The sequence below is a fragment of the Sphaerodactylus townsendi genome, linkage group LG06 (genome assembly GCF_021028975.2).
Source record: "Sphaerodactylus townsendi isolate TG3544 linkage group LG06, MPM_Stown_v2.3, whole genome shotgun sequence".
Lineage (NCBI taxonomy): Eukaryota > Metazoa > Chordata > Lepidosauria > Squamata > Sphaerodactylidae > Sphaerodactylus > Sphaerodactylus townsendi.
The window spans coordinates 88,659,033-88,671,808 of NC_059430.1; the positions used below are offsets into that span (position 1 = coordinate 88,659,033).

General features: G+C 39.1%; 1 protein-coding gene across 1 annotated transcript in view; it reads right to left on the reverse strand.

The window, feature by feature from the left end:
• LOC125435399 (membrane-associated guanylate kinase, WW and PDZ domain-containing protein 2-like) overlaps positions 1–12,776 on the reverse strand; it is a 349,447-nt gene that overhangs the window by 265,565 nt on the left and 71,106 nt on the right. Inside the window, exon 2 of the mRNA XM_048501597.1 lies at positions 7,167–7,220. Within this exon, the coding sequence (XP_048357554.1) occupies positions 7,167–7,220 (54 nt within the window). The remainder of the gene's footprint in view (positions 1–7,166; positions 7,221–12,776) is intronic.

Consider the following 12,776-nt stretch of genomic DNA (forward strand, 5'->3'; position numbering starts at 1 on the left):
ATTCAAATCTATTTGTATGAATAATTAAACTTTTTATTTTTATGAACAACTAATATTTTAGTGATTCATTTACTAGTTATTCATTTACTAGCTGTTCTAAAAAGGCCGTGGGTGGCTGGCATCTATTTCGGGGGAGCCCGGGCCCACCCAAACGTTGAGCTTTGCTCTTCTTCTCAAAGACTAGCTGCCTAGAAGAAGGCGGCCCTCTGGAGGAAGTGTGAAGAAGTCTTTTTCTTATTCCACCCCCCATCCCCCAACCGCCTGTCGTGTGCATGGTCACGCCTTACATGCCTACCCCTCACCATGCACTTACAATACTCTGCCACATGGGTCCCTTAGACCCTTCCTACATGGCGCTAGTAGTGCGGGCTCTGCTTAAATTCATCTGCCCTTTTCATTTGATGGAGACGGTGGGAATGTGGTGGTTGCGACGCAAGCCGTAGTCATACCTGCCTTGTAGCGGTTGGCAAAGAGCCTGATCAGAAAAGTAGGATACACACTCTACAGGGGAGGGTGGCCTGCATTTTTTGAGTAGTTCATCTGTTTAGGAGTTGGTGAGGAAGAGGAAGAGGAAGGTAGGCGGTCACATCTAGGAAGTGTTCCTGAGGTTGAATTTGGATCATGTCTCCAGAGATTGACCTCACTTTGCACCCCTGGCTTTCCTCTTCTTTCAGCAATTAACTTCCTTGCTCTTCTAAGAGATGCTGTTATCTTCTCTAGCCTTGGAGACGAGCGAGGAAGAAATGTGAATTAAACAAGTTACAGTAAGATGTAAAAAAAGGAGCAGCAGTGGCATAGGAGGTTAAGAGCTCGTGTATCTAATCTGGAGGAACCGGGTTTGATTCCCCGCTCTCCCACCTGAGCTGTGGAGGCTTATCTGGGGAATTCAGATTAGCCTGTACACTCCCACACATGCCAGCTGGGTGACCTTGGACGAATCACAGCTTCTCGGAGCTCTCTCAGTCCACCTACCTCACAGGGTGTTTGTTGTGAGGGGGGAAGGGCAAGGAGATTGTAAGCCCCTTTGAGTTTCCTACAGGAGAGAAAGGGGGGATATAAATTCAAACTCTTCTTCTTCAAACTCTTCTTATACAGATTAAAGTTTGGAAATTTGCTACGTAGCTTTTTGGATTATACTCAAATGTTTTTAGTACTATACTATTTTTTTTAAACAACAAACTTTCTCAATTATATTTTGCTATAGTTCACCATCTTTAACTGGAACTGCATTTGTTCTATCAAAATACTTTGAAAATTCAGATTATAATTTTATACAATGTATTTTATGGGTATTTTAATAAGACCTCATTACCAAAATCAGCTTGTGAAAATCATTTAATTTATCAGCATGTGTTTCATTTAAGTGTCCTTTAATTACTTGGGTGCTTGGGATAATACTTTTCAGAACTATAGATTGATTTAATGCCACAATAAAGATTTTCTGCTTTAATGCTTAATTACTCCACTGAACTTGCATTTACTTAACAGCAGTGACTAGATTTCACTGGCGATAGCCAGTTGTCAAAGATGAAACAGCACTTGCTGTACTCCTTAAGGAATGAATATGGTTTATATCCTAGCTCAAAACTCATTTTCACCATAACACAATAACATATTAAAGGCTTCAGTTTGGTGACTTTCAGACATGCTAATTTGGAGTTTTCACAACAGTTCTTAACCAGCTCATATTTTATGTTATAAACCTTGCTTCTCTCTAAGTTGTTGGTACTAATCCTCTGGACCCAGACACAACAGTCACAGAGCAATACCACAGGCCTCAATACAAATTCATGTTTAAGCAACATGAGGCAGCACTGCAGGAATGGAAGGTTCAACTATTTCTTCCCTATTTCCCTGGAACCCTCATTTCAAGTACCTCGCAAATTACTCACATGCAAGTTCGTATCCAGCCCAATTATTTAGAAAAATGCAGCAACTGATGACCTAACAGAAAGGCCCCAAATTGGTAGAGAACTGGCTTTTAGCTGTGACAATTATGCAAGCTATTTTGCAGATAAAGTCTTCTGGCCAGGTTTGATGCAGCAAATGAACTAAATGCCCATTGGTTGTCTTTGTGGCCTTCACTGGACCAATTCAGCCGATTCTCCCAGGATGATGTGGACAGATTTCTGAGAGCTGCAAAATCTATTACGTGCCTCAGACCCATGCCTGTCCTAGCTGGTAAAAGCCAGCATGGATGGTGTCAATTGAGGGAAATTATCAATCTTTCCCTCAGGAATTTTTCCAGTAGCTTGAAGGAAGCCATAGTGAGACCGCTGCGTTGGCTCCAGAAGAGTACTGGATCAAGTTCAAGATTCTAGTACTAGCGTACAAAGTCCTAAACAGTCTGAGGCCAATATACTTGATGGAGTCCCCTAATGTCCCCTAAAGGGCACTCTGATCATCGAGTGAAAATTTAATTGTGGTACTTGGACCAAGGGAAGTCCAACTGGCCTCAACTAGGAACAGGGCTTTCTTAGCCCCGGTCCCAACCTGGTGAGACTAGGGCCCTGAGGGATCTGATGTGGATCTGCAGGCCAATTCCACTAGGCCTAAGGTTGAGGCAGCAACCAGGCCTCCGCTCTTCTGTTCTTTCATTCTTCTGCTCCCCGCCTTTCCCCTGATTTTTAGAGAGATCTGATAGAACTCAAACAGTTTATCACCATCAAGAAACTGGAAAAATTATGCAGTTTTAGCCTATAGATTTTACTATTTTAATTGTATGGAATAATATTATGTTTGTGACCTGTTGGAAAGCACCCTGAGCCTGAAAGAGAAGGGCAGTACAGAAATTTAATGAAATAAATAAATAAATAAAAATTTAAAAATCACTTCACAGCAGGAAAAACCATAGGAAAACCCCATTGCAAAGCAGAGAGCCGCAGGGTAAGTATTGTATACATAAATTGACACAATGAACCAAGTTTTGCATTGGTATTCTTAGGTAGAAATCTGCCACATAAAAGACAAGAAAAGAAAACTTGCTGATGTCATAATCTCAAAAGCCAATTCATCTACAAATGCACTGATATGCACAAAGAAAAATGGAACCATATTTACTTCCTTTGTGAGAATGTACTTAGTCACCAAGTGGACTTTTGGTAACAAACATTTTTCTTTCTGCAAGGGAAGATTAATTCAGATACTACACATCTGGTAATTTTCTATGTATTGCAATAAAGGCCATATTTACTATCACAGTAATGAAATGGGTGAAGCAAGGCAACATTAGGTTTGTTTCACATGCCCAAGTAACCTTAATATTTGCCCTTTAGAAAAGTTTTACGCTCAGATCAGAAAATTGTCAATGTATATTCCAGCTTTTACATCTGGGCTAAAATAACCCTCATAGCATTCCTGCTCCTCTAGAATTTGCACGTGGCACTTGGACAGAATCTAAAAATACAAAACAAAAATGAAGTAAAGTGTGCCAAAGAATCTGACCTATTTTTTAAAAAACCCTCCCAGGAGAGATGTCTCTAATGTAACATCTCTTTGACCCATAGTTCCTTGAAAACATAGGCCTAATTTCACACTCTGGAAAGAGAATGTTCCTGAAGAAAAAAATATAAAAAGAATCTTGTAGCTCCTTAAAAATACTAATGAAAATAGATTCTAGCATAAGCTTTTGTAAATTACTTCAGATTCTGTGAGTGGATTTTAAAACCCCACCCGCAGTACAATACTATCAACCACATCTTTGGATAGCAAGTTCCACCCAAACACTTACGGATTGGTTCCCCACCCTGGGACATGGACAATATATACCCGACTAAACATTCTTTCCTCACTGGACACAGTGTGTAACAGACTTCCCTCTGTGATACAACTCTGAAGATGCCAGCCACAGATGCAGGTGAAAAGTTAGGAACAAGATCCACCAGACCATGGCCACACAACCCGGAAAAGCCACCACAACCAGTGTGAGTAAATTCTTACTATGCTGTGTAGGAGGTTTTAAAAAACCATGCGTCCAGGGGGGAATGTTATGTAAAACACAAATCTAATCAAGAAAAATGCAGAGACTAGTTATGTGAAGCTAGTTAACACTTGTGATTATTAGGAAGGTGCAGGTTTTGCTTAGGATTTCAGGTTAAGACAACACTGCACTTTGATCAACCACAAAGGTAGTTTTTTGGCTTAGATTTTACACTTTTCCTTATGGGTCCACTGGTCCACAAGAACACAGCCACAATGGTCACAGAAGCCTGCAGAAGGAGATGGTAAGTGGAGAAGTTGCCTTCTTCAAGTACAGCTCTGCTCATCATGCTTGAGATCTAAGCCATGGACCCCCAACCCTATTGACTCTGTGGGTGTTTTTGGAATATTAAGACAGGGTAGGGAGTGCCACCACAGAATGGCTTCCATGGGAGGTCTGGGGTCTTGTGGTTCTGGCTTTTAGTGGCCCTGTCCTCCACCACTTCCATAACACATGAACAGTGCAGCCTTAAACAGAGTTGCATCATTCAAAGTCCAAGAAATATGTCTTGAAATGTAGCAGAAGGTTGACATAATAATCATTTATATCAGAACAGTAAATTTTCCCAAAACCTTTTTGAGTAGATTTGTAGCATTACTCCCATACTGCAGATTTAGGAGTCCACAAGATGAAATGAAAGTTATTTGCCTAATGCTGTGAAGTGAACCTATAACATCAAGGTTTTAAATGGCACATTCACATTTCAGCCTTTCAGCTACTGCACTTGTGCATCATACTTAAAACAAAATTAAAGACATCCAGTTTGTTATTGTAAACAAAATCCATTGAATATTATGTTATTTTGTACTTTTACGTTATGTCTTCAAAGGCACTTTATCTTCTACTATCCAAAATACTGGAACTAAAGTTGGATATCCTGGGGCTTAACTCACAAGTTACATTGCCACTTCTTGTTTAACTTAAGAAATTTAGCCTCTGTCTCTCCACACTCCAGAGGCACAAAAATATCCGATTACAATAGATGTCCTGTTATGCCTTCCAGTTTAGTCATTAAATATAAACATATAAATAAAAAAACATATACATCTTAAAACATGCTTCTGGACACATACTCTAGGCCTTCAGCATTGTTGTTATGACTAGAAATGGAGATGAGATACATTATTGCCACAACTAGTTATGCAGGATGCAATTGGGGGAATGCTACAGGAACTAAGACTCAGATTTTGTTAATATTAGATGATGTATATAGGCAAAATGGTAAAATGGAAAGCAAATTCTTCCTAAGAGATAGGATGTGCCCATATCTCCACTTTTCTAAAAGAAGTTACCCAACTACATCTGACTTGCAGATTCAGCACCATGACTTCTGTATGTCCAGAGCTAAAATACTATCATGCCTATGCTGTTGGGAAGGGTTGAAGCAATGTGTAAGATATAATGATCTACTTTAACCTGAATCAATTCCATCTAGCCTCAGCTGGAAGAAGCTCTCTCAAATTCTTGCCATCCAAGGATTTGTAATGTTAATTGGTTTAATGGGTTAACTTTTTAAGGTTAAGACTGGAGTCTTGCACAATGTATGCACTCTACCACTTAGTTGTAGCCTCAATGGTCTTCCCACTATGTGTTGCAATGTGAAAGACAACTTATACAATTAAAGTAACCTAGCGATAACTGATAGAGTACTAATTCAGTTGTCATGGCACACCACATCCTCCTAAGGAGCAAAACTCATCAGATTATTAATTTACCATTTTGGAACAATTCCTGTCATTTAAGTTGCAACTTCCCCCTCTATTGCTTAAGTTGAAAATAGAGAGCTAAAATATACATTACATGTGAACATGTGTAGACTAATCTTTAAAACCCTCTTTGTCAACTCTTTCGAGGCCGTCCTCCTGCCAGGTACTGCCTTTAAAGGCTCCCCAGCCCTCATCACATGCCAGTCCCAGTCACATGACAGGTCCTTCCAGCAGTCCGGCAGGGAGGGGGCGGTTGCTCACCCCTCTACTGCTGCAACGGTGCCCCAGGTTTATTCCTGGGGTGCATTTTATCACTAGAAGGCAGTGTTTTTTACCACTGGAAATGGCCCTGTGCTCCTTCCTCATACTGCACATTGCTTGGGATGAGGTAGGCATCCCTGACTCAACAACATATATTTTGACTCAGAATAAGCTAGAGAATCTTACACAAAAATACAGGTACTATTCTTGGCAGAGACATCTTCTGCTATGCAGCAATTCTACAGTTCAACCCTGAGGTACCACTGCAAGCAGTGATTTCTTAGGCAAGCCGTTTTTGTGGGGTAGTTTACCATTGCTTTCCCTAGCTATTCTTTACCCCCTAGCTATGTGCTAGGTACTCATTTACCAACCAAGGAATGGATGGATGGCTGAGTTGACCATGAGCCAGCTGTCAGATATCTGACCCCCAGTGGGCTCGAACTCCTGACCGTGTGAGTGGCAGTGCAAGCACTTAACCACTATGCCACGCGGCTCCTTGCAGATAGGGTAGGGGTATTTAATTCTTTCCAGACAAATCTCTTCCACAATTTAAAATGCATCTAAGAAGGAATGCAAATGTCTCTTGGGTTCAAAAACATGAATTTCTATTTTTGCTTTCATTTTTAGCGACCAGGATCCAAAATGCTACTTCAGGTACACTCATTAATTACTAGTGATATTTACTTTTAATAAACCCAGCAAATTCTCCTATGCCCTATCAAAAACTCTCTGAGCACCTCCTCTGTTTCAGCAGAGGCTTGCCATTTGAAGGTAGTAGGGCTGCTGTTTGAGAAACATTGTCTAAAGCCACCTAAAAACACCAGTTAGTTGAGGACTTTTATTTATTTCTTTATCGGATCCCAGACAAAGTTTCTTCTTCCCCTCTTTGACAAAGGTAGAAGTGATGACTCTATTTCAGCACCATTAGTGACTGCAGTTTTTAAATCAGCTCAGTGATGAACCATCTAAAAATAAAATGAATAGGCCAAGGATTTTGGGCCAAGGATTTCTGAAAAACCAGAGAGCACTGCTTACACACAAGTGGATAACTTACACCTGTCACGCACCAACTAACTACAATATCACAACATCTTTTAGCGTGCTCAGAGTTTCATTCACTTCTTTTCAGAAACAGCCATATTTCCCCAACATTCTATACTCAGCTGACTCATTCATTTGAAACAAATACATAATCAGAGAGCTATGCCACAGGGCCTTACCACTGCTCAGGACTCCCCAGGGCTGGAAGAATGTAGCTATCTTGGGCTTTCCACCTAGAAAAATACAGACAAGACTGGAAAAAAATATTGGAAAGTCCACCAAAGTCCACAAGTTCTACGAATCTGCTTAAGTAACTAAAAGGTCAACAGAGCCCCAAACCGGCCACCCAGGATGGTATTCAATACAGAACAACTCACAAACAGCTTAAGGTGGAGTTTGCTAAAACATGGCTAAGGTTTAACCCACCTGAGAATCTTTAAAATACTCTTTTCTATATCTGTTTCTCACAACATATGTTTGCAAAAAAAGCCTTGCAAGGGTAACTATCAATTGCTGTTAGTGTGTAAAAACCTATAAAATCATTAGTACAGACGCTAAGGGATGAAGAAGATCAAAATGACATTTGGTAAATTCTAAAATGTATATAATCAGTATGAAAATCTATAAACTTAACTTATAATTTCTCATATTTGTTTTGACTATATCAAGACTGACAACTGCAGTTGCCACAAGTCCTTCTCTGCATGTATTATAATTAAATCTTAAGGACTTTAAAGAAGATTTCACCAATGTGCTGGAAAGATACAGCTATGGAAAGCAGAAATCTTGGGATAATTATTTAGGCTTGTTCTGAGTCTTACAAATTCATTAGTTTCTATTCATGTTTGGTTTCCTGAAGAGATCATTTAAACATTACTTTTAATTCTCACCAAAAACAATAAGGGCAAATTGAGCTTTTCTCTCTAGAGACTCTTACAGACTCAAAATAATGCTACTCTATTAAACAGTGATCACTGGATCTCTCTATTAAGCATTACGTAATTCATTTAGTAGGTTAAATTAAGAAAGACAATTTGATTTCACTGTCTCCAATTACACATCTAAAAAGGTTACTTCCATTTTATTTATTTATTTATTTATTTATTTATTTATTAGTTTTATATACCGCCCTCCCCCTGGGGGCTCAGGGCGGTTCACAACAGGTTAAAACAAACATTAAAACATAATTTAAATATCAATTATATAAAAACAGAACCCATTTTAAAATGTGGATGGCGTCTGGCTACTCCCCTCCCCCCCTTGTGCCCACGGGAGGACAGATGACACGGTAGATGTATTTTTTCTTTAATTAACAAACATGCAGATCAAACATTTAAAAAGAAAACTTCTTTGTGATATCTCAATAATACGTTTCAGTAAAACAAAGCAGTTGGGAGTTAAATTGAGGTGGTATCTCCCACTTTATTAGAGCATCTTTTTGATGTTCTAAATAATGAGAATTCAGAATCTCAAGTAACTTTCTCAGTCCGCAGAGAGAACAATATCTGCCAAACCTCTGGAACAGGTGAATAACATAGTGCAGAATATACAAGGCACAACACACCCAAATTAATCTCTTCTTGGGTCCACTGACCTCAATGGGAGAGATTTTAAAATAATTAACTTTTACATCATGTCTGTAACCTCTCCCCCACCCCCAAATATAGTAATTTCAAACACAAAAAATCCTGATTTTGAGAAATATCAATACTTGAATAGTAAACAATATGGAACACTGAGAGAATAGAACAAAATCCATGTACTGGATCAAGTGCACAAAAACACTGTGCAAGCTTTTGAGCCCACTAGGGCTCTTTGTCAGACCAGTTGTTATGCAATTTGAAAAGACAGAGACATGAAAAAGAAACCAGATCTCGCAGGCACAGTATAAAGGTCAGATCTTGCTGGCTTCCTCGATGAGACAGAAGCAGGCTGTAAGATTAACTTTACTGCTGCAGTGAAGGATTAAATCATGTTCTCTGGGAAGCTTTTCTCAGTCAGCATCCCTTCTTTGTAATTTCAGTGAAATAAAGAAATCATCCAAAGTCCTTCCAAAATCACTTTCTATGTTCTTATTGAGCTATGGCAGAAGACCTACTATCATTCCAGATTTATGAGGATTATATACATGTCCAGTGATGGTTCTGTTAATCTACCTTCAACTCTTTGAGGGCACACTATTCCTATTGCTACATTCTGGACGAAGGACCCAATTCCGACCTCAAGTTTTGAATAAGAAGATTCACAAATGTGAGGTATGTCCAAAAATTAATGCCAAACACATCGTCTGCAGCCTCATATGCAACTTCAGTTTTAAAAGAGAATGCTTTGCTCAAACTGAGGAATACCCATGAATAGCAAAGACACTAACTACATAACAGCCTTTCCCAAAACAACTATCCAGACAAAATGAAGCACCACATTGCCCTTGCAGTATGGATGCTGACTTTATGATACAATGCTGAAGATTTGTGATTGTAACTGAATGACTTGATTTGTGCCAGTTCCAGCACTTGGTATTGCTTAATATTCATAGTCTGGAGCTTAGATGGGTTTAGCGTTTGACCACTGAGGAAGGCCATTTAGCCAACATGTTTAGGTCAGGGCTGAAAACTGGATTTTTGTGTCCATTTGTGTTACACTTGTGTGGAAATATGTTTGTAATGCTAGCTATGTAGATCCCCTCCTGTGTTTTTTTTAAAAAAACTGGCAATAAAATAAATACATACATACATTATACATTGTAATTTTTTTTAGTATTTATATATGTTTTCATAATTGCATCTTTTGGCCCTTTATATGAACTTATTCTTGATCTTTGGTACTTAATTCTGTTCTTTAGTGTGAAGTTTTTCCCCCCTCTTCTGTTTGCTTTATAGCTCATATGGTTTTCAAGGCAAGATACTCAGAGGTGGTTTGCCATTGTTTTCCTTGAATCATAACCCTAGTATTCCTTAGAGGCCTCCCATCCAAATCCTAGCCAGGGTCAGGGCTGAGAGTGTGCAATTGGCCCAAGATCATCCAGCAAGCTTCCTTGATGTGAGTTGACATATGAAACTGGGTTTCCCTGGACCTAATCCAACACAAAATCTGATACCTTAAATATTACACCATACTGGCTTTTGGACATTACAGCTTTTAAAGTATTTACCCAGAACTTGAATTCGACATTACAACATCAGGAGTGTTTTACAAAATAACTGAGTGCTCTTCTCATGTTATGTTCCCTGAACAGGTAAAATAAATTATTTTATTTTATTAAGTATAGTCAAAATGTGTCTAAAGGTAAAAGCAAATTATAGATTAGTATTCATGAGCAATTTCATGCTGGAGAAAATAGATTGGTTTTTTGCCATTTTCATATAAAATAAAAGACAAGCAAAAAGTAAGGCATCTTCCCTGTAACATTTTATAAACTCTATGAATTTGAACCACATATTCAGACAATTGCTCCAATTAACAAAAATTATCGGAGAAGGCACTTAACTAATTTCTGGTTAGAAGGTAGCTCTGCCTTAATGCAACAGTTTTTAAAAGATCCTGCCAATAGAAATGCTGGTGAACCTTCATTCCTGGGCTCAGAACCAAGGTTTTGGTAACTTAACTTGCTCTCCTTCAGTACTGATCTATTATTTCATTTATACCCTGCCTCTCTCCCCTCTTATTTCATTCTCCTCTCCCATTTTATCCTTACAGCAAGCCTGTGAGGCAGGTTAAGCTGAGTGTGTGCAGGGATGCATATTTGGGACTCCTAGATCCTAGTCTAAAACTAGGGTCCATTATACCACTCCATCTTTCACATATATGCAAATACCGGTGAGTGTCATAAGCCAGAATTCTTCTGTGTTATTTTTGGATGATGGGGAGGACTATCTCTTATTACCTGAGCTGGAGGAATATCCCTTTCCCCAGACCCTTAGCACTCCTGAGAATGCCTATGTTTCTTGACCAATTTGTATAATTATTGTTATATTAGCACTAAGGGCCATTTTAAATTAAAATAAAATGTGCTCACGGAAAGAGGGAGGGAGGGAGGGAAGGCAGGGGACCCTCCTCCTCCTCCCCTCCAGGAGAGCAGTCCATATTGTTTGGGGCAAGGGAGGCTCCTGGGTTGGGGGAAGGTAGGCAGGGATCGGATGGAATGTTGTGAGCCCTGCACACCCATTGGCTGAGGATTCGTAATCGGACATTTCATCCCTTAGGTGATTATGTATTAGGATAGGGGAAGAAATCATACTCTACAGCATATCATGTATGGATCAGAGGTATTCTACAATATGAATGAAGAGTCCGCAGCACTAAGAAGATCTCAGAGAAATAAAGTTGTAGCCTCTCAATTTCTACAAGAATAAGGGTTATTCTTAAATAGAAATGTGGCCTGGAATGGCTGCCAAGTTTCTTAGATCTAAACTCAAGTGTAATCCAAAGATACAATAAAAATGGCCAATACAACATGATTCATGAGATCATTCTTGACGTAGAATAAACTCTTCTTTGCTCTCTTGGGGAAATACATTTTTGTATCTGTATCCATAGTTTCAGAATGAATATTTCATACAACCAATACTAAAGCTGGTCTGCACCTCCACTTTTGAACAAATTTTGTCTGCATGGTGTGTTTATTGCACACATAGACAAACAGCAATGCATACAAAATGAATGTGCTTGAATGGCTTATATTAAGTATTGGGGAATTTTCTAAGTTTTAAAATTTACTCTTCCAAGTTCATTAACAACAAACAGATGGGGTAGAATCAAATTCTAGTATTAAAAATATCTTGAGTTTAAGAAAAGAATTAAGCCACTTAACCTGTTCTTCAAACATTTTGGAAATTGTAAATTAAGACAAAGCTTAATTCCCTGATGAATATCTGCTTCTGGACAAGAATTTATTTTTATAATATCACAAATCTGAAAAAGAAACTGACTGAGGAGAGAGAGAGAGAGAGAGAGAGAGAGAGAGAGAGAGAGGAAAGCTCAATTGGCAAGGCACTAAATCAGAAATATTTATGGCTTACAGAAATCAATCTGACTTCAATTGTCTCAATATAGATGATATATATCAGCATACATCCTTCCATTGTAATTTAATGCGTTTGTAGATCAGGTAAACAGCTACTAGACTTCCTCAGAAGCTCACAACCTGGTTCAGTTAAAGTAATAATAGGGCCATATTCTGCGTAGCCCAAATAAAATGTCCTGAGGACACCAAAAAAAAAAAAGATGTCATGGGGAGGAACTCCATACAGCTTTTTCCCCAAGATGTTCTTAGGACCTCTTACTTCAACCCAAGTAGTCTTATTTTGAAGACACTAAAAGGTGGACTTTTTCCCTCATGTCATCTGCAAGACATTTTCTGCCTGGCTATGTGCAGCTAAGGAGGCATCTTATTTTTATTACATGACTGTTAAGCTGTCTGGTGAGTGCCCCTTCTAGTGGAACAAGCCAAACAATGCAAAATAGATGATTTATAGAACATGCCCCAACTCACAAATCTGAACACACCCAGAGTTTCCTAGTTTAAACAACATTGAAAGTGATGCTGGGGTTTTTTTTGGGGGGGGGGTACACCCTGAATCAGCATCACTTTTAATGTTGTTTAGACTAGAGAGCCCAGATTCTCCTTTCAAATCCACCTGAAAGGGAGAATCTGGGCTCCCTAGTTTAAACAACATTGAAAATTATGCTGTTTCCGGGTAGATTCCCCACCCACCACCCAAACAGCATCACTTTCAATGTTGGTTGTTGTGGGTTTTCCGGGCTGCATGGCCGTGGTCTGGTAGATCTTG